Source organism: Maniola hyperantus, chromosome 3 (assembly GCF_902806685.2).
Source record: "Maniola hyperantus chromosome 3, iAphHyp1.2, whole genome shotgun sequence".
In the NCBI taxonomy this organism is placed as follows: Eukaryota; Metazoa; Arthropoda; class Insecta; order Lepidoptera; family Nymphalidae; genus Maniola; species Maniola hyperantus.
The window spans coordinates 13391716-13415865 of NC_048538.1; the positions used below are offsets into that span (position 1 = coordinate 13391716).

The window sequence follows — 24150 nt, forward strand, 5'->3', positions numbered from 1 at the left end:
TTTAATGCCACATAATCGGCTGTTGCGAGCACGTTTCAAATTCACTGTAGCATACCAGATTTAAAAGAGAATCGGATTAGATTTCGGAGTCTCCAAGCCCTTCTTATCTTGTCATCGCTTTCAAATTATGCGTTCTTAAATCTATGGTCGTTCTGATTTGAAACTAAGTAATAATCGTGGATTTTAATTCTTTCTACCCTTTTAAATATTCATTTACCTACATTGTAATAGGGTTTTCCAATAAGTTTACGTTTTATGAAAACTTTGAACTTGTTGAAAGCCATCTCCAATATGTCTGCTGGAAGCTTATTATTAAAACGTATAGAATTACCAACAAATGAATTGCTAACTTTAATTAAGTATATTGCAGAACTGTTCAAAAAACTCGAGACCCTAATATAATATTTCAAGGCATAAATCCTAGTCCTTTAGCATACCAGAGGCGGCCATAAATCTTCGCCTAAGATACTTTTAGTCCCGTTTACGGAACGAATTCAGCTTTCAAGTTCGAAATATACTAAATCACAGGCGTTCAGAATGTTCAGATTATGTTCATGTAAGGCCATTCAGGTGTCATTTAAGCTATAAATAAGGTGCTAATGTGAGTAGTGCTACAGTATGAATTGAGATGTCCAAAAATGGAAAAAGGGAGTTTCTTCTGCCAGTGATGTTGAAAAGTGAAGGTTGAATAGTATTACTAAAACAGGAGCAACATAATATAGAAGTAGGTACCTACTAAGTTGATAGAAAAATCTTCAGGCGACATTGATTTAACTATTTTTGAGATTGTTTCGTCGTCAATATCAATTAATCTACTATTGATATCATAATCATTGTTTAGTTTAGTAAAATATAGTAAAAGTAATCTAGCCGCTCCCTGCGACTAATTTGTTATCGTATGTCCACCGAGTGGTGGTTCTTCCACCACTATGCTTTCCACTGCGAGGTCGATATTCTAACGCCTTGAAACCTCTATCGTTTCGAACTATGGGCCCTGTCCATTGCCACTTCAGCCACAGAATATATTATATATAATAGTACTATCGTACGTCATCTTCGCAACCCGTTTAGCTATTTCGGTTACTCTGGTTCTCCTACGGATCTCCTCATATTTTGATCACGTAGAGACTCCAAGCACAGCTCTCCCCATCGCCCAGAGTTTATATGAGTCCCATAGTTAGAGAGCATGCCTCTTTTTGACGTCGTATTGCACTGTTGATTTACTAGTGTTTGTATAAATTATGACCGTCCCATAGATTCGAACAATGATACTGCCCTGGCATATAAATCACGTTTTTATATAAATATAGGCACGTCGGTAAGGACATTAACCTAACATTCCATGAATGTTAAACAGCTGTGAGCTGTCGCCAGACATCTCGTTGCGATTTGCGACTGGTTCACTTAATGCATACCATTTGTATTCTATTGGTGCCGGCTTTGTTTTTTTTTCTTGACCTCTGCCAACGGTTATCACCATACCTATATAATATTGGTGATATTGACGAAACTGACTATAATTTATTAGATAACAACAGATAAACGTCATAGCTTTACTGTTAAAAATGTACACCTACCTGACTGTCATCATACTCATTTTAGTTCAGCTCAAGTCAAGGTCAAGAAATATCTTTACGAGATTTCCACTAAGAAATCGAAAAATGATTTTCAGAAATTCATCTCCACAATCATATTTTTATTCACTCAAAATGGTAACGTAAAAGATTTATTGACTAGACTATTGATAGTGACAGGCATCTATCGTGTATCGTTTAGCATAATATTAAACCAATTTTTAGGGTTCCGTACCTCAAAAGGAAAAACGGAACCCTTATAGGATCACTTTGTTGTCTGTCTGTCTGGCTGTCAAGAAACCTACAGGGTACTTCCCGTTGACCTAGAATCATGAAATTTGGCAGGTACGTGGGTCTTATATCTGGCTTTAGGGGAAAAATCTGAAAACCGTGAATTTAGGGTTAGATTACACAAAAAAAAATTAATTGTGGTCATGAACTAATAATTAGTATTTTCAATATTCGAAGTAAGATAATTATATCAAGTGGGGTATCATATGGAAGGGGTACCTGTGCATTCTAAAAAAGAGTTTTATTTATTTTTATGCATCATAGTTTTTGAATTATCGTGCAAAATGTCGAAAAAATACGACTGTAGTACGGAACCCTCAGTGTGCGAACCTGACTCGCACTTGGCCGGTTTTTTTCGCTGTTAGGTAGGTTAGAAAAATGAAAGATGATATAAAATTACAATTGTTTATTTGATAAACAACATATCAAACAACTTCATATTAACATACCTATTTGACTGGAAGAATTTTAAATACAATATTTATTAGTAGATCTAGATAATATAAACAGTACTTAAAATTAAATAAAATTTAATATCACAGTAAGTTTTTCATTTATCATAAAACTATACAACACAAATGCTACATCGCGTAAATTATCATAATATTTTAATTATAAAATTTTGATTTGTACAGAGATTGTTAACCAATTATCACATATCACAAAATAGTTTTTAAATTTGTTCAAATATAGTACCTACTCAAAAAATATAAAAAAGATTATTTATTGCACCTACTTACACAACATTCAAATCTTTAGGTTACATCACAGCTTAGTGTGTGATCTCTAAACTGTGGTTATAATAGGAATGTAAAAATAAACTAATGGTACTGATTCTGAGCGCACCTAAATTTTAGAGTATTCGCATTTCCTTTCGCTTACTAATGTAATATGAAAAAGACAGACACATTTTGACAGTTTTAAATTTAATTTAGAGCTGTCAAACCGCGGGACTTTAGCTGCCAGTCGCAATCCTACTGTTTAATACGCTATTATTTGTAGCGCGCATTAAAATTTAGAGTCTTTATATGTAAAATTCCTGTTGCGTCCTTTTCTAGCAATATTAAAAAGAAAAGGATGCAGATATTCTAAATTTATTTTAGAGAAAGGCGACAGAATCAGCGCCACTATGTGGTTAAATTAAACATCTTCATAGAGCACTTTTGTGCACTTTCATTGCGGTACTACCTCGGACAAAATTTGAAGTATGGAAAGAGGAAACAATGCAGTGAAAGGAACCTGTAACAAATAATCAAAGTCAATGTCAAAACGTTTATTCAATGTAGGTAAAAAAATACGTTAATACTCGAATTTATTAATACTCGAAATAATTCAATTTATCTTAATATGACACAATAGCCCTTAACTTGGATTACGGGGAACGAAGTAGCGGGCATTATCTAGTAATTTAAAAAAAATGGTTTACCTACTCTAGTATTTATTCTATGGTCTCACCTCGTAGGATCATATCTGACGTTGAAGCCCGGAACATTGATAACATTCCATCCGTAGTTGGTCTTGGAGTAACTGAATGATATTTGGTCTCGGAAAGTTTCCGGATCCAACAGCTTCATTTGCTCCAAATGGGAATGTAGTTCTGGCACTCTCGTCAAGTTTTTCTCCATTAGATGTTCTGTAACAATAATAGAATAAATATTTAATACTAGAGGATGCCCGCAACTTCGTCCGCGTGGGTTTAGGTTTTTAAAAATCTCTCTTTTGTTTTCCAGGATAAAAAGTTGTCTATGTCAATTTCCGAGATGCAAGCTACCTCTGTACCAAATTTTTTCATATAAATCGTTTAAACGGATGGGCCTTTACGAATCCCGTGGGAACTCCTTGATTTTCCGGGATAAAAAGTAGCCTATGTCCTTCCCTGGGATATAAGCTAACTCGGTACCAAATTTCATTAAAATCGGTTAAACTGGTGGGCCGTGAAAAGCTAGCAGACAGACAGATACACTTTCGCATCTATAATATTAGTATGGATGGATGGCAACACGTACTGTTCAAACACTGAGGAGTTTTGGAGGAGGTACTAGCCTCATAAGAAAGCTCAGAGTCACTCAGTGGTCGATGCCTATGCTTGGAGTTTCTCTACGTGATCAAATGAGGAGATACGTAGGAGAACCAGAGTAACCAACAGGTCAACGAGTTGCGAAGCTGAATTGGCCAATGGGCAGGTAAGATAGTTCGAAAAATCTATAGAAGTTGGGCCACAAGGTGATAGAAAGGCACTTCGCACCGGAAAGTGCAGCGTCCGAAAACCTCTTCAACTAGGGGACAGACTACATCGAACGAGTCGCAGCCTGCGACTCGCTAGGAGCCGCTGGATTCAGGCGGCGCAAGACAGAGGCGTGTGAACTGTGACAAGAGATGTTATGTCCAGCAGCGGACGACTATCGGTTGATGATGATATTGATTTTTTTCATGGCATTTATTATCCCAAAAATTTTCACTGACCGAGATTACAATTTTGGGGGTTTCATATTCAATACTGATAGAAACAAATTGCATTATGATTATTTCGCCGAGCTTTATGGCAGATTAAAAAGATTATGTTTCCCTCAAAATATTTTCCCAGCGCAGCGTCCTAAGAGCATGAGATGAATTGTAAATACATATCCATTTCAATTTCCGCGGTAAGCAAATGAAAACGCATACAAAGTAGACATTTATAAGCTTATAACAATATAATCTTCGTTGTAAAAAGATTTTTACATACTCTAATTTTAATTTTTTTGGGTTCCCTACCTCAAAAGGAAAAAGGAACCTTTATCGTTAATCGTGTCTGTCAAGGAAGGTCGTATAGTACGTGCCAGGTCGAGATTTCTATCGGGGAGGGAACGCCCCGCACACCCTTGCAGGCTACAGCCCCCGCACTATCCTGGTGCGGGCGAGCGCGGATGACGTGCGGGCGTACGGGGTGGCCTCCCGCCTCATACCCCATTGCCGATCACAAAGAAATTAAAATGTGTTCATGAGCAAATAATCAGTATTTTCAATTTTCAAAGTAAGATACCACCTACACCTTTACCAAGTGTGGTATCATAATATGGAAGGGCTTTTACTTTTGTACATTCTAAAACAGATTTTTATTTATTTTTTATATAAAATAGTTTTATGATTTATCGTGCAAAATGTCGAAAAAAATACCCGAGTACGGAACCCTCTGTGCACGAGTCTGACTCGTTTTCTTGTCAGTTTGTTACAAATTTTGTAATCGATTTTAACTACCCAATATTATTGTTGTTATTAAATTTTATTTTGTAACTTTAACATTTTGTTTTGATGATGTACGAATACCTACCTCACTACCGCTTGGTTTTGAATAAATAATATCTTACCGATAATGAATCCCATAGTGACATCATCTGGGAATCGAATATTTTCACAGATACTGATAAATCTGCCACCACTGAAAAAGAAATAACGTGTAAGTAACATGCTGGCGTCAACTCTGATGTCTAACTCTAAAATAAATAAATAAATTTAGTTTTTAATTAAAATAAGTTTGACGGTCCTTTTCTGATTACATTGGTAAAATGATGCAAATACCTACTGTAAAATTTTGATTGCCATCAGAATCAGTAGGTACTACTAAGATTATTTTTTATATAGAAGATATATATATATATATATATATATATATCTGACTGACTGACTGACTGGTCTATCAACGCACAGATCAAAACGGAGCAAGCTGTAATTTGGCATGCAGATAGCTATTATGACGTAGGCACCCGCTAGGAAAGGATTTTTGAAAATTCAACCCGTAAGGGAATGAACTAGGGATTTGAAATTTATGTTGTCCACGCGGACGAAGTCGCGAGCATAAGCTAGTAAGTAAATAAAATTTCACTTATCGAGATTACAATTTTGGGGGTTTTATTATGTAAAACAAAATATATTATCGATACTTTACCTTGCAATTGGTAACATTTTTAAAGCTAAACTCCTGCTTATACATATTCCAGCACCTCCAGTTGCAAACCAAAAGGTATATAATAACTGAAACAATAGAGAAATAGGTTAGACTGAAAAATTTGCATATCAAAAGATTTCATTAAATTGATTAATTTTAATAAATGAGATAATAATATGAGTCAATATGAAAAACAAGATATTTTTGTTGAGTAGCTTCTCGCTGAAATACCTAAGAGGCGCACTGTTCGCGGTCTATCCGACCTTCTTACGGCGAACTGACACTGAAAGTGTGTGAAAGTGTAAAACTTAACTCCAGAAGATCTTAAGCGCCGGGCAAATCTCCGAAAAGGTTTCTGCGCTAAAGAAAACTAAAGTATATTTGCACATAGAAGTAAATGTGACATGGGATGATTTTTAGTGAATAATGACTTACCTTATTGGTAGGCTTCTTAAATATATTTACAGGTTTGTTAACAGAAGTTTTTCCAAGATACCAGTCTTCTTGATGGTTATACTTCTGTAACATGGCGACCAGTCGTGGGACGTTCACGTAGTTGTCGTCGTCAAAGTGACAGAACCACCTGATGAACAAAATTCAAACATTAATTTAAACAAGAATTTCCATACTATCTCTTAACTTAAGTCCCAATCAAGTTTATCCAGTTTGTTTTTACATAGACGGCATCGATTCTGATGTTTTTCTTTAAACTTATCTAGGCATCTTTTTCTTTTTAATATTGCTAAAAAAGGATGGAAAATGAATTTTAATTGAAAGACTAGTGTTACTCTACAAATCTAAGCACTGCTCGAGACTGGAGCCTAAATTCACGAAGTTTCACAGTTTTAAATTAAAATAAGTTTGTATGCAAGTACTTTTAAAAAAAGATGCGAATACTTTAAAATTTTGTTGCCATCAAAATCAGTAGGAACCCATGAGCCTAATTTCGTTGTACACAATTTCTAAACTTAACTAAATTGATGGAAGTAGGTAAATAATATATTTCTATGTTTTTCATAACGCTTCCGGTTTTCAATCGCTGTCAATTTAGTTTAGTTCAGAGCAGAATTAGCCACAATTTATCAGTTCATTTGTCTAGTTTTTTATTAACCTAACATCTTTGTAGAGACAAATGAAAATATAGTATTAATAAAGATGAATATAAATAGCCCGCAGTCATCTTAAATGCTAATATTGTGGACAAAAACAAAATAAAATGTAACCAACAGCTGCCAAGCTCGACGCTGTTTTAATCAAGAAAATTACATGATTGTACACACACATATACGAAGTAAAAAATGTCTTCAATGAACTATTTGCGAGAACTTGGTCTTCGTACCGATTATAATAAAGCTACAGCCACACCTTCGCATCATGAATGCGGGATACGGGACGCGAATCTCTGCGAATTGCGAATCTCAATTATGAAGCGCGTGCGTGCCACTCTGCAGACGCGGGCGAATCCGGTTGTAGTCGCGTAGGTGCACTGTGCATAGCACCATTAAATATCGTGGGAGGCAATCGCCGCGCGGCTGACGTCCCGCTTCGTATTGGTGGCGCAGGTTTGGATGGTGCTTTAGTCGTGCAGTATAATTTCCAGATATTACGCTGAGCTCAAATAACAGCTGCTAAGAGCATGCAATTTGAGACCACATAATATTATTGCAAGATAGAGCTTACGACAAATGGCCACCGATGCAAGTCATAACATGGATCGTCTTTCTTTACAGTGAACTGAGATTATGCTTTGGTTTAGTAGCAGTCTTCCAAGAAATCTACTGTTTATGTTCTGATATTGACATTAGGTTCAACAAATCTATTTTGATAGAACAAAATACAGTAAATACATTAGTTTCATTAATACCTACTCAGCGAAAAACATAATTAGTAGGGCTAATTAAAAAATTGTCTATTAATAAAATGGGTCTGAAACTCCAACTAATCGGGTATATTCCGACAAATGACGTGATTTTCTCCGGCTTACACATATTATGTATATTCATAAAGTTTTCTAAAGTATAAAATTAGCTCAATTAATAAATTGACTATTAATAAAATGTAAGTGTTCAAAAGTATGTAGGTAATTACTACACAGAAGTGCTGACTGCTTACCATATCAGATCAAACGTTAGATGGATTATAATATAACACATGGATACGAGTAGGAACTAGGAAGTAGGTACATTAAACGGAGCATGAGCTTTATAACAAAGCAGGTAGGTAATGTAGACAGTGGTCGTAAATATCCTGAACGGGATTAATGTTTACGAGTTCCAACGCGGTGCTAGTTCCAAATATCTTCCCCACATCGGCTACCCCGTTAATAGGTTTACTGTAAATTAAAATAATAAAAACAGGACATGAAAAGCAGAAAAGTAAGTTAATGTTTAGGCTGTTCTGATACTTATTACTTACTAGCTGATGCCCGCAACTTCGTTTGCGTGGAATTAGGTTTGGCTAATAATACTCTTCCGCGATATGTGTTTCCTACCAATTACAACCCGGGTATCTTTAAAACAAGAGTGAATAGGCATCTTCTAGGTAAACGCGTCCCATCTTAGGCCACATCATCACTTCCCATCAGGTGTGATTGTGGCCCAGCGTATACCTATAATGAATAAATAAATAAAAAAAGGTTTATTAAAAATCCCGTGGGCACTCTTTGATTTTCCGGTATAAAAAGAAGCCTATGTCACTCTCCAGGTCTTTATTTATAGTCTATACCCATGCAAAAAATCACGTCAATCCGTTGCACCGTTGCGACGTGATTGAAGAACAAACAAACACACTTTCGCATTTATAATAAGGGTTCTAAGGGTTCTAATTGATTCAACTGCATCGTTGGTTTAGTAGTCAGTTAGTGTGTTCGACTGCGGTCGACGAACTCCTGGGTTCGATTCCCGGGTTGGGTCAAAAATAATCAAGTACCTGTACCTATTGTGATTTTCTGTCGAGAAAATTTCAGTAGGTACTAGCCCGGACTAAGGAAATAGAAGTGCACACTAAATGCCCTATAATATTATTATTATTACTGATTCAATATTATGACTAAAACAATTAGAATTAATTTAGTAACATAAGGACACCCTTTGTCTTTAAGTTTATCCTGTTTTTTTTATTCTTAAATAAATAAATGAATGAGCTTGGAAAAAATAAATAAATCTGATAATTAAAGAAAAATTTTTACATTGCAGAGATAACTTACATCCCGGGGAAGGACATATGCTACTTTTTATCCGGGAAAATCAAACAGTTCCCACGGGATTTTTAAAAAACTGAAAATCCACGCAGAAGTTGCAGGCACCATCTAGTTCAAAGTAAAATCGGAACAATCCTACCAAGTTCAGAGGTATGGTAAGCGAGGCTTTAAACTATAAAGTGTAACAAAAACTATAAGAATGTGGTCATGTGGTAGTGTCGTTCTCTTTGACCTACCGCTAATGTTCATTTCATGGACGTACGGAGTGAGTTTATTTAACAAACTCGTTATTATTTTATGCGTCGTTTAACTAGGTGCCACAGAGAATTCAACCTCAAGAGTACGCATTTACAAGGTTTTGCATGAAAACAAAATCGTAAATTGTTGGCGGGGGACAGGGGTGAATGCTTTGTTGTGTTTGGTGGACTCAAAAGTCACGTAATCAAGACAATGTGCTGAATGAGGGTACCGAACGGGCGTGGGCCGACTTTTATGCTAAGAAACTTGGCGATCGGGGCTGTCCGGCTATTAAGCGTCTATAGGTGGTGGTCTGTGCTAGGTGCTTATATAGTTTTAAAGTATTAAATGTTTAAGTAATGATAAGTTAAAAATAATATTTATTAGCTTAAGGCGTGAAAATAAAAATAAAGTGAGGTTTGCGTACTATTCTCATATCAGTGAGGTGAGGGATCGCTGTAAGGGGTGGGTGGAGACGACCTAGGTGCACAATAAAAAGCATTTACAGAAGCATAGGGGTTTGCTGCATGTGACAGGTAGCGAGTGGAGTGGACAAGTATAATAAAGCAACGGAAGTTACTTTACACTTAGGGGATGACACTACCGTCAACCCTCTTTGCAAAAAAGTAACAAGGATCTCTAATCTTATGTTTCTAGCTGCTATATTTACACATATGCTTGTACCATACCTAGCCATACCGCCATTGGAAAATAAAATATAGCCTATGTCACTCAGGAATAAATGAAGCTTTCTACTGGTGAAAGAATTTTCAAAATCGGTTCAGTAGTTCCAGAGATTACCCCCTACAAACAAACTTACAAACCTTACTACTTTATAATATTATATAATATATAATTATATGTATATAAGTATAAGTACCTATAGATTACCTACTAGCTGACCCGCTTTTATTTTTCGGGACATAAGTAGGTAACCTATACCACTATTCAGGTCTTTAACTCTATCCAAGCAAAAAATTAAATTGATACATTGCTCTGTTACGGCGTGATTGAAGGACAAACCAACAAACAAACTTTCGCATTTATTACCAGTATATAAATATAGGAAGGTACAAACTGATAAATCTGATATTTATCAATAGGTATGGACGTTTCGCACATTTTATGCTATAAATATTTTACTATCGACATCCATTGCGGTTTTCCTTCCGTGCGTGTAATTAAAATAAATCAAATGAAATGGAAAATGTATTTTTAAAAACTTTTTCAATTTACAGACAATATACAATTCCTACAATATGAAATTACTGGGCATAAATAATGCGTTCAAAGTTACAATGTACAACTTCAGTTGGTAAAGATCTACATTATATTTTGTTTAAAAATGTGAATATGCACTTTAAGTCAACAACTTCATGGTCCATATTACGTTGGCTCGTGTGCAATAAACTGTAATTTTATTATGTTCGCTTTAAAGCGTTTAATTTGAAATGGCAAATTGGCAATTAATTTAAAGATCGGTTTTAGCGTTATTGTTTTGATTCCTTCAACTGTGTAAAGTGTTGCTGACTGTAAAATACAATTTTTACGATATCCTATAGATTTAAATTGCAGGAAACATAATGTTATAAAATAAGAATTATAATAAAGTAAATTATAATGTTATGTAATAAAATATATTTTATGATTTAATAATTCTTGGTACTAAGTTCCCTATGTAGTTCTATTTTTAAATGTTCTTTAAAGAGTTTAAAACAATAATTTAAGTTTTGCTTAGCAGTGATAGATTGTAAGACTCAAGGTAGGTATATTGCGGCACTCAATACGAATAAAGATAATAGGTACGAGTAACTTGTACTTACAGAAATTTTGAAGAGGGTTATTACGTATGAAGATCAAATTCAGTTCATTTTGCATTATTTTAGTGAAACCACCACATCGCATCTCTCCCGGAATGTGTCTTGACTCTTAACTCTTGACTTTTAACGGGAGATACGAGATATATTAACGGTTATCTATAGGCCTACATTGAACGAGTTTAAAATATAATTCATACCGCTGCGATACCAGTCTACAAATCTATGCCTACACGATAAGAAAAACTTGACTGACTGACTGATTGATTTCAACACACAGCCTAAGCCGCTGGGATTAGAAACTTGGCCACAGTAAGCAGTTTTCTTTCATAACGTAAGTAGGTACTTAGATAGTACTCACTAAGGATTTTGGAGACTCCACTCCTAAGGAGGGCAAATAGGGGTTGAAAATTTGAAAATTCCGTTATTTTTCAAGTTATAGGCATCCATGAATTATTGTATATGTCGCCGGAAGATAACAAGAACCGCAAGATTATAAATTTATAAAACTAAGAAGGTTTATAAATGTCTTAGGAAATTTATAAACTTGCAGTTCTTGTTATCTTCCGGTGACATATTGCGCTTTCGGTCAAACATGAAAAGACGTTGCAGAATTTTTGGAAATTCTACTCTTTCGGCGAGATTCAAAAATCCCACACAAACGAATCCAGAGCATGTTAGCTAGTGCTAGTATAAACATGGTGTAAAGAATAAAACAGATTTAATGTGTTTATCCAAAGTAAAATTAAACAATACAGCATGGGAACACAGCGTACACCCGAACTTGGTCCAACAAAAACAGTTGTAGAAAGTTCGGGTTAAGCGTGAAAATGATTGTGAGCCCAAAATAATATTGGACTTGCTCTCCAAAAACCATTAGCACATGTTGTGTTTATTCAAACCAGGTGGGCCGAGATTAAAGAGCCGAGGACACAGCTTAAGCGGTAGTTAAGAATTCATTGACTTCAATGGCTGTGTACAGTTTTGCGGGTAGGTAGAGATAGCGCGAGACTCGTGGAGTGGTTAGACAGACTATCATTACATCCCAGGCTGAAGGATCGCGCACACGGGTGACTTTAGTCGCCGCCCGGAACGAAAAAATTACTATCTTCATTGAGTCGCTGACACTGCGAACGCCACAACCGGACCACATTTTTTCTCAACGGATGAGAGTGAGCTGGAAGCGCACAGAGTAAGTATATTGTGTTATTACCTACTAGAGGTTTAATGAAGCGACCCGAAACGGCTCCAGTAATTCTGGAATCTATATGGCACTCATGAGAGAGACGTACAACGTCGTCATTTATGAGATTGAAGGCGTCGGAGTACTGTGTCTTTCCTTATACTGTGGAAGGAAAGTCATGACGTCAGGAATGACAGGAAGTCAGGAAGTCATACTTGCTAGCAGACAAAAAAATCGCCCTGGTGTCGCATCGTAACGTGTGCACATCTCTATAAATCTTCATGCCACGAACGTGATAAGTGTGACAAAAAAGTCGCGGCAACAAAGGTATCCCGTGAGCGCGGTCTCTATATCTAAATTATGATACGACACATGGAATAATCAATACGTTATATATTACAGAACACTGGCAGAGAAAATGTATCAAGAACCAAGATAGAGCTGAAGAGTTAAGAGAGCTGAGACAAAAATATAGTGGAATTCTGCGAGCGAAAATAACGACATGCAGTTTTTCTTTTCATGTCTGCGCTAAAATTTCAATATGTCATGTTGTATCAAAATTCCTCTACATTTATTTTTAGGAATGCGCTTCTTGATTGTTCATTATTAATTGTCAAATAAACTAGGAAGTTGGAGGGTCTTTCAGTTTCATTAGGAATATATCTTACTAGCTTATGCTCGCGACTTCATCCGCGTGGACTACACAAACTTCGAACCCCTATTTCACCCTCTTAGGGGTTGAATTTTCAAAAATCCTTTCTTAGCGGATGCCTACGTCGTAATAGCTTATCTGCCTACCAAATTTTAGCCTGATCCGTCCAGTAGTTTGAGCTGTGCATCGATAGATCAGTCAGTTAGTCAGTCAGACAGTCAGTCACCTTTTCCTTTTATATATTTAGATTATTTTAGGCTTTTAAGGGTTGAACCTACTTTATATTTTCTGACAAAAATAATAATTGTAGGATAAGAAAATAATAAACGGCAGATAAAAACATAAAATCAGAAAGCAAAAGCAAGACATAGGGTTGAATGGAAAATAAATCGCTAAACAGTCAAGTTATATTGATCAAGATCTTGACTCATTACTTACTTAGCAACAGGTGTGATCATGGTCAACAAGACCTGTTATCAAGAGAGAAATACTTGGAACCATCTTGTCCCCGATATGGCTCATTTAAGTTGTCAAACAATGGCTCATGTTCGTTGATCCAGACAAGCTTCTAAAAACAGAAGTTGAGAGCATCTTGTTTTTAGTAAAAACAAAAACGCTCTCAACTCGCGCTGCGTAAGTAAACTTGGCCGCGGAATATAAATTACCGTGTTTGCTTTGGTCTTCAAAATTAGGTTTAAATATTATTTCTGAAATGCCGACTCTCGAGTAGGTATCACCTGGACGTTTTGGTATTTAGTCATTTATTTATGTACACATTTTATTTCTAAGGCTAAAGCCATATTATCTGTCAGCATAGTTTTACATTTGAAAGTAGCTACCTACATAATATATTTTGTAGGAACCTAAACAGTTCTCCTTTTCGTATTGCATCTTCATTTCTTCATACACAAAGGTATCTTGATTATTGGCGATACTAAAATATTTAAAATCTAATAAACTTGTTAGTTTTAAACAATTTCTAGATAACTTGTTTGCATCAATTTAAATAATATGTACTTAGGCTCGTATTATGTGAATCATCATCAAAATGATTAATGTCAGTAAGGGCTATGAGCTGGGGGCACGCCCCGCACACCCGCACGTCACCCACGCTATCCTGAGGGCTGTGCGGGTTTGCGGGGCGTCCCCACGCCGCGGATTGACATCTCGAACTGTCGCGTGTTATACCTATATCAGTTTACGATATAACCCGTGTTCTGGATAAATACTCCAATCAAATATTTGTTGTATTCGGTCTGTGTACCTATTCATAAGTCTGAGCAAATAAATGGAACAATGAAATAAGCACATTTAATATTTTGCTAAGAAACATTTCGGTACCTACTACCTACTTGTGATTGATTAGGTATTCGATCACGTCTATTATAGGTACCACGTAATTAATGAACTGGCCTTTGTTAATCGATGACGATAACCTACCTATTATTTCTAATATATTATACCTACCTTATATAATTATAGTATGATTAATTACACACATCTTCTTGTGACATAGTATCTGTATTGTACAGTTGTATAGCTTTAATTGCATTATAATTAGTGGGCAATTAGTGGGAATTTTTATACGCCCGAATATAATTTATAATTGGGGATTATGTTAGTCTGTGGTTATACAAATTATGATACTATGTTTCTACAAAATATATATTTACTAGCTAACCACCCCGGCTTCACTTAGTTCAGAAAATCGAGGGTAGGGTCTACGTTAATAGAAAAACATTGCAAAATCTCATAATATTTCTAGACTCAGGGTTTAAGCTATAGGATGTTATGAGCCAGTTTTTAACATAATATTATGATTAATAAGTTAACACCTTGCAGTGATAATAAAGAGACAAAAAGAAATAGTTAAATAAATGATATATTAATAATTAATATGCTTGCAAGGAGACTAGGAGAGTAATATATTTTGTGCAGTTTAACATAACACGTACATAGCTTCACCTAATTGGACCTGTGACCTGTCCAAACGTGCTGTAGTCATCGGTGAGGGTTGCTCAGGGTGAGGAGCGCGTGGGCTACTTAACCGAAAAGTAGACTAAATTCTACTCTACTTGTTTACTTGCATACTAAATTTTAACTAGAAACTTATTACTAAATTCACTGCTTACATGCATTATGTCACTTAAAATTTAGTTAACTATTTAACAACTTAATGCGTGTAAATTAGGCTTATGGCTATAGAGTTCGTCATTAGGTAGGTACATAGATTGTCTTGTATGTGATAAGTGAACAGCTCCCCAGTTTTGTTTAAAATTTATATTAAAACTCCTGCAGAATCGTGTAAAACTGCTCTCAAAGTCCGTAAAGCTTATTTATTACAACAACTTAACTTACTTTTTACCGCTCTCCAGAAAATGATCGTACTCCACGGACATTTTGCAACAGAGGTGTTTTCGCTGGTGTGACGCCGAGCAGTTCGTGTTTACCATGTGACCGTCTGCCGACAAAGAAGTGCAACTTAAAACCTTAATACGTCAGCATTGAGTTGCTTTTCGACTGTGTAACCGTCAAAGTGTTTTGTAGCAATGAACTCAATTGCTGCACTGAAATGAGATTTGAAAATTTCAAACTTTGATGGCACCGCGCATAATATGAAGAAACGTGACATCCATTTTCCGATATTATAGCACGAGTGCGGGGAAGTTTTTAGAAAAGCAATTTCTACGTATGACATTCTCTGCCAATAACCTCTTTATTAGGTACAGTGTGAAAAAAAAACAAAGTGATTTTAAAGGGTTCCGTTTTTCCTTTTGAGGTACGGAACCCTAAAAATTGTGGAGTGGAGTCGAGTTGTAAAATGTGCAAGGTAACTTAAAAATACTTACTCGTTTGGTTTTGGTGTCGCGCGTTGTCTGTGTCTGTGAAGAACCACGTCTGGAACAAAAGAAACAACATAAGTTTCGAAGCTATGACATTCTACCATAGACATCTTACGTTTATATTACATCTAAATATATAAAATGAAAAGCTGACTGACTGATCTATCAACGCACAGCTCAAACTACTTGACGGATCGCGCTGTTTGGCATGCAGATAGCTATTATGACGTAGACATCTGCTAAGAAAGGATTTTTGAAAATTCAACCCCTAAGGGGGTAAAATTTGGATTTGAAATTTGTCTGATCCACGCGGACGAAGTCGCGACAATAAGCTAGTGGCGTATAAAATTCGTGCTCTGAAATAAAAAAAATTAAATACAAATAACTATTGTGCCCTTGTGCCATTCGTTTTTTAAAATTTTGCCACTATGTTTTGCCAAGACGCTAGCTTACGTCACTTTCCAGGTGTTTAACTATAGTTGGCACGTGGAAAGTTACTATAAGCTATTTTTTTATCCTGGGAAATCAAAAAGTTGCCACAATATTTTTAAATATCAAAATCCACGCTGAAGAAGTCATGAGCATCAGTACAATAATAAAATGTTAATTTTAGTTACTTAAGTAAGTACTTATTGTGGTTTCTATTTATAGCCCGTCATAACTTTATTGCTTAGAGCCAGTCGTGTTTAATAAAACGTAAAGCCTTACAATATTAATTATTGATAGTCGCAGGTGTGTTGTTCGCAGGAAATCCACGACATGCCAGGAATACAATTATAATTGCAATAATTGTTTTTACGATTGAATAATAGGTAATATTATGATCAGATTGATTAGGTATGCTAATAATTCAGAACGTGAATAGGCTGCCGCGCTTGTCGACAATCATGCTTAAAACTTAAAAGACAATAACGAGGCCTAATTTGAAGCACGCTTGCCTAAAAGATGCCTATAGTATCCCTACGACATCTAATAAAATGCTACTACGTCATAAAATATAATAAAAGATTTTTAAAAAAGTACACTGTACAATACTTAGTACATACCAGGTACAAAATATACCTATTGCATTTATACCTACTTGTACTTATGTACTTGGTTTTAAACCACGAATACTTGGGCGGTTTGTAACTTATCCGCAATTAGATACGGAAACTCAATTTACATCGATAGGGTTCCAAAGTTTGTTCATGATAAAGCTTATATTCATAACTTTCAAACCATAACTTTTACCACAAAAGATCATACCCTATTATTATTATTTCGATAACAACAAATGCTTATAATATTTAGTTGCTCAAGTTTAGTTACGTTTAAACCGCTCTAACTACTCGATTACGCGAAGGATTTTGAGTTTAGCAAATAGCCTACCTAAAGTACGTAAAAAATGACTCCTCACGTGCCATTTTAACTTTTGGATACGATTTCAGTCCTTATTTTAAAGGTAAACCGTACTTTTGATATGACAGTTGATCCATAGAGTTAAAATGGCGCGTGAGGAGTAATTTTTTACGCATTATAGTCGTGTTTTTGATCTTAGTCTAAAACGAAAAATTTAGCTTGTATTAAGACTTTGATTAGCAAAATCAAAGTTCAAAGTTCATAATTCGAAAACAAAACACCAGAACCAGATAAGAAAGATGAGAAAAAAACTGTGATTATGAAAAAAAAAAACTGGGATAGGCCGGAAAGAGATCTGTCAACGAATAACTAACACAGCTTTCGTGATATATTGAAGATTTATGGACTTGACGCGTTGAAGTCGGTGAAACTACGTCCACATTGAGTATGTAAGCGATAATAATCGCATTTTTAGGGTTCCGTACCTCAAAAGGAAAAAAGGAACCCATGTAGGATCACTTCGTTGTCTGTCGATCGTGTCCATAGAATTCATTGGTCGTGTCTAGTGGAAAAATATCTATTTACTGATAGAAAAGGATCTGGTCGAAAACGCTAATTAGTACCTACTAAGGTACCTACAGTACGCGACAGGTCGAGGTCGATGAAAATCGGGGTGGTGGTGCCCCGCATGTCACCCGCGCTATCCCGCATCGAGTTAGCGCTGGGGCTGTGCGGGGCGACCCCCGCCTCTTCCTCCGATTGCGATCTCGACCGGTCGCATACTATATCTGATTACGTTGGTTAAAGCAAACATGGTTTCGGATTGCACAAGAAGAATGTGTGAACAAAGCCATCGACTTCTTGGAACTTGAGAGGTTATAGTGATAAGACTCCAGATAGGACTAAGGAGATACGATAGTCCGACGAATTTTGTTAACGAGCCACATTAACGATGGCAATAGTATCATGATAGTACATGATACTGTTGCCATTGGGAATGTGTAAGCTCAGAATACATAACAGGCAGCTTGAGCCTCAATAGCTCAACAGGTAAAGGAGTGGACTGAAAACCGAAAGGTCGACGGTTCAAACCCCGCCCGTTGCACTATTGTCGTTCCTACTCCTAGCACAAGCTTTACGCTTAGTTGGAGGGGAAAGGGGAATATTAGTCATTTAACATGGCTAATATTCTTTTAAAAACTGATGAATATGAAAATGTTTCTTTCTCATTTTCGTAATATTATTTCTATCCTATCTATAATAATATTTATTGTTGATTTGATAAGTTCGAACTGAATTTCACGATTTTAGAATATTGTAGCTATCTTTCAGTAAAAGTATTTTTGAAATCTTATGAGTGGCTTCGGAGATTACCTACCTCTTTCACCCACACTTACAATTTATACCTCTTTATATTATTCGTAGATCTAAATTGTATAGATGCGCACGTGTGACGTGTAACACATGAAAAAAAATTAAGAATAAAATATGAAATGGGGAAATGAATTAATTATTCCCAATCAAACAGAATCATGAAAGAGAAAAATTAGAGACAAAAATCTTTGAAACTTATACAATGAATAAACATTCTATTCAGTAAGCTGTACATAAATCAAAACCGATAAACCGAACCGAGAGCTTTTGATACAAAAAGGGGAAATCAAGGCAACAATCCGGTCACGTGGCCGGCGCGCGCCTTCGTGCCACGCGCTGCGCAAGCGCAGGGCCTTTGATGTACAATAGTTATTTATGTTGGTCCTTCGACCGGATTAAAGGCCTGGATAGAAAGGTACAGTACGCGGCCGAAAGTGTCGAACATCGGCCTTTAGAATAACATTTCATCTTTGTAGAGCGTTGTCTCTGTCACTCATACCCATATGAAGTTTTGTCGGTCTCAACGACCGAGACAGTGCACTACAAATCTGCAATCTCCTCCTAAAGATCGATGTTCATGATCGATCACTTATGGCCGCGTACAATGCGCAAAACTGTAATAGCAGAATGTAAAAAGTCCAAGACGGCTCTAAAAATTGATACCTACAAGGAACTGTAAGAAGGTAGGTATATTTACAAAGTAAAGCTCAAGTAGAGGCCGCGCTGCTGCTACATTTGCTTGTTTAGGGAGTTGAGCAGATATATCATTGTGTTCAGCAGACCAATCAGATTTTATTGATAGATGACGTGAGAAAGTTTTTAGAGTTCCCCGGAACCGGAAAAACGGAACCCTTATAGGATCATTTTGTTGTCTGTCTGTCTGTCTGTCTGTCAAGAAACCTACAGGGTACTTCCCGTTGACCTAGAATCATGAAATTTGGCAGGTAGGTACATTTTATAGCTGACATTTGGGGAAAAATCTGAAAACCGTGAATTTAGGGTTAGATCACACAAAAAAACTAAATTGTGGTCATGAACTAATAATTAGCAACTTTTGAAGTGAGATAACTATATCAAGTGGGGTATCATATGAAAGGTCTCCACCTGTACATTCTAAAACAGATTTTATGCAGCATACTTTTTGAATTATCGTGCAAAATGTCGAAAAAATACGACTGTAGTACGGAACCCTCATTGCGCGAGCCTGACTCGCACTTGGCCGGTTTTTTTCTAAATCTTTATTTTTAGTCGGAGCTTTATCACTTTGCGATCATGTCGCCCCTCATAAACAAATCAACAATATCAAAACTTAATCACTAATAAAATACATTATGTTAGGTAAATTAATTATATTTATAGTCCCGTCCCGTGACATGCATTATGCAGTTCATTTTATTATAAAGTATAAGAAAGTAGGTAGGTATGTAGTTATTACAATTATTGTAAACTCGTTAGTTATGGGCGATATTCCGCTGTGATACTGTCGCGCCGCGTCGCTGCGATCAAGCTTTGTATCTGTCCAGGCCTTTATTTAATGTTGGTCCTTCGGCGGGATTAACGGTCGATTATGCTCGCTCCAGATTCAGGAAACTAGCTAAACGAGCGGTTCATGTTTGACCTCGGCAGTCAGCACAGTGCTCTCTATTGTACCAGCAATTTTCGAATTATAAAGTATATACCCGCGATTTCCTCCACATGGATTTAGGTCTTCTTTTAAATTTCGTAGCAAATCTTTGATATTCCGAGACAAGTAGGTATTTCATGTCCGTCCCTAGAAATCCAAAGGATCTTAGGTATCGATAAATCGCATTTATAATAATTTCAAACCTCTATTTTACCCCTTTATAGATTGAATTTTCAAAAATCCTTTCTTAGTAGACGTCATAATAGTTATCACTTATCAGCATGCCAAATTTCAGCCCAATCCGTCCTGTAGTTTAGTTTGAGCTGTGCGTTGATAAATCACTCAGTCAGTCAGTCAGTCGGCTTTTCCTTTTATATGTAGGTACATAGCTACTGACGTTATTATTTTGTTGATTGATTTTGTAGAGGAAAGTCAATAATCTTAGGAAATGCATTTTAAACGATTTCGCATAACAGGTCACTTTTCTCGCAAAATTACTATTATATATTATATATTAATATATATATTTTGATAAAATTTTTAGGGCAATGGGTTAATTTCGTGCATGAGAAAGACAATTTGTTTGTACCTACTTACTTAGTTACAGCAATGTTAGCATCAGTTTAGTTGGCATTTAGCATTTTAACAACATGCAACCACCAACATGACAAAATCTTTATAGGAACACCAGAAATTGAATTAAAAGTTAATGAAATAAAAGTAGTTGTGTCAAATTTCAAAGATAGAGACATAAATTTTCATGAACGATAAAGGGATAAACGTGAATAAATACGGGCACAGTTGTTGGTCTCTTTAAATAAAGATAAAAATATACCTACAATTGGGTTTGTATTTGTATTCGGGAAATGAGATACGATTAACGAGTCAGTCTCCAACAGTGAAATTAATGCAGTCTCAGAACAGTTAGGTACCTATCTGTTATAACGATGTTTGTTTCGGTTGTGTGAAGCGCTCGTCTACATCATCAGTTCATCGTTGAATTACATGAAAGCAAGACATGAAGCATCATTAAGCCTCTTATCAGGGCAGATAGCTTAAAGAGATCTCTGTCAATTTTTAAGTCCTAGACACTTCTCATGAGGAGACTGGAGATCCGTGCCCAGTAATGGGATGCCGATAGGTCGAGATAATGGTGATTATGTACATATTCTAGTTGGAATACATATTATACCCATGAAGCGTGTACAATGAACAACTTGTTTGCACAAGGGATCAGCATTTATTATTTTAGTAATTTACAATCCAGCCTAACTATTTATAACCGCCAATGCAGATCAGCAATTCTTTAGCAAACTATGGTAAGTATAGGTAGGTAAATACGTAAGAAAAATTCTCACTTATAAAAATTCTTAGGTCTAAAAACCCTCAATAAAGATAATAAAGACGTAGGCTAGGCAAAAAAAACACAACAAAAAATACAGCTATTTTCCCATACTGTAAACGGAAAATGGAAGAGATTCTTAGTTTGGAAATTGCGCAAACATGAACATACCTACTTACTACCTTACTGTTGATTTACCCCTTTTAAATTAAAAATTATAATAGTACTGCAGCATTGAAAATAGAAAACCTCGGCCCATCATTCAATATTGAAAAGGGCATTAAACAGGATGATCCTTTATCTCCAAAATTATTTACATGCGTACTAGAAGAAGTATTTAAGAAATTAGCTGCAGGGTGGATGGAAAGGGGCGTTGAAATCGGTGGGCGTAGGCTAACAAACCTCCGTTTCGCTGATGATATTATCCTATTTTCATCATCGGCGGCGGAACTGGAACAGATGCTGGATGATCTAAACTCGGTAAGCCTTGAGGTTGGGCTGAATATGAACATGTCAAAAACCAAGCTTATGACAAATAGCACCAAGCGGAGGATAGAAGTGAGAGGGGACAGAATTGAATATGTCCAGGAATATATTTACCTTGGCCAAATAGTTTCTTTTCAGGCTCGCCAAGATAAAGAAATCACAAGGCGCATCGAAAATGCCTGGAGAAGCTTTTGGTCATTGAAAGAACTGTTTAGAGGCAACTTTCCATTACATCTTAAGCGAAAGCTCATGGACATGTGCATTCTGCCAACTCGGTGCTCAGACTTGGTCCCTGACAAACTCTCAAAAGTCCAAGCTCAAGGTTTGCCAAAGAGCCATGGAACGCAGCATACTAGGTATAAAACTAGCAGATCGCGTAAGGAATTCTGTTATACGTTCCAAAACGCGAGTAGCTGACGTTGGCCTTGCAGCCGCTTTACTCAAATGGGACTGGGCAGGTCATTTCGTGTGCCGTATGCCAGATGAGTTATGGGCAAAATCTGCTTCTTTTTGGACGCCCCAGAATCATCAACGCCAGCGTGGTCGGCCGAGGCGACGTTGGCGTGATGAATTAGATAAATTTACAGTTACGTGGCCTGAAGAGGCACGAAATAGAAAATTGTGGAAGGATCGGAGGGAGGCCTTTGCCCAGACGTGGGACAGCACAGGCTGATTTAGATTTAGATTTAGAAATTAAAAATAAATGGGCAGATCTGGAAGCCATTAAATTTTCTTAAAGTAGATAGGTACTTAACACACATCTTGCTCAAGTCAGCAAAGTAGTACTAATACCTACACAACTAGGTCCCTAATATTTTTGAAAAACCCACACAATAGGTACTAGGTATTTGCTTAGCGTTTGAAAGTTGAAACTAGTTGAAACCCCTAACAGCAAAACAGATCAAATAAGACAAGTTTTGTTATCAAGTGTCTGACAAATAATTTGGATATCAGGTTATGATCAGGTTTTACCAAAAACATGTTTTGGCAGATGTTGTCTCGAATGGGACGAGCTTTTTTTAGGACGATGGAGACAAGTTAAGTAGGCAAAACGATAAAAGATAAGAAAATGAAGACGTGCTAAGAACAAAATTAAAGCTGCTGACCCTTAAATCTCTGAATATCTTTGCGGATTTATCAGGTTCCTTTCAAACTATACATATAACTTCAAACAGTTCTTGTGGTTCCTTCTGATTAGGAAAGATTTCAGGTCTATTGTGGGCCTATTTTAAGATAATCTGAATATCTTTGCAGATTTATCGGGTTCCATTCAAACTTTATAACTAGGTACGAACAGTTCTTGTGGTTGCTTCTGATTAGTGAAGACTTCAGGCCTATTGTGGGCCTATTTGAAGATAATCTGAATATCTTTGCGGATTTATCGGGTTCCTTTCAAACTAGCTGTGGTTAGGATTAGCGAAGACGTAGGTGTACTTTAAAGATAATCTTAGCATAACAAACATACATAATACCTATTATTCCGTTGAATTTGCTTATGTAACTAGTTGCTGTTTTTAATTTTGTGTAGGTACCTACATACCTACCGAAAAAATTAAGTAGGTGCTTGGTACAGAATAGTTTCAATGGAGATAGTGAATGTTTTAGTCACGAATGTATTATCTGTTGAACGTATTCATCCTTAAATCTTATTCAAGTACCTAGATCTGTACCTACCTAAGTTGACGCCAAATGTTAAATCTTAACTTTATGAACGTGCCTACAACTTCTTTTGTATTTTGCTAATAATGCAATCCTGTACCCGTAGGTCTTGATTTCAAAACAAACTAGAAGTACGTGTAAGTTTGTTTAGCTTACCTGTCCTTTTGCCAATTGAAACCATGTCTTCAGAATAATAGGCAGTCTTGTATGTTGATAAAACTTAGTTGTCTTTACACTTATAAAAATGTCATCCAATGTAATGTTTTTACTCTGACCACTGTCCAAAATACTGGTTTTTGTCACAGGCTCTATAGGTAAATCGGCCACTTGCACTGGCCGACTTTCTTGGAAATTGTAATTCACTCCGCCTTGATAAACAAGCAAACTGCAGTATCCCAAAGTTATCAATAGGGCCGCAGTTTTGATTATCCTACGCCCACCCATGCCACAGCCGGCTGGCGCCACAGCGCTGATGATCTTGGCTAAGTCTTTGCACCTTGTCACTCATCTGTTGCACTTTATTATCGAAACACTAAAGATTTACAAAGTCCTCTAAGCCGTAGTGCTTCCACGATGAAGAACGGTTACAAACTAAATAAAAAT

At 36.4% G+C, this 24150-nt stretch overlaps 1 protein-coding gene across 1 annotated transcript; it reads right to left on the bottom strand.

Moving 5' to 3' along the window:
* Positions 1-2256: 2256 nt before the first annotated feature.
* Positions 2257-24150, bottom strand: fng (Fringe glycosyltransferase). The gene is given in 9 exon segments (XM_069509436.1): positions 2257-3104; positions 3321-3498; positions 5213-5283; positions 5791-5876; positions 6226-6373; positions 15237-15339; positions 15728-15776; positions 23704-24009; positions 24011-24150. Coding segments are annotated over 9 exon segments (1041 nt in total). The 5' UTR covers positions 24056-24150; the 3' UTR covers positions 2257-3049.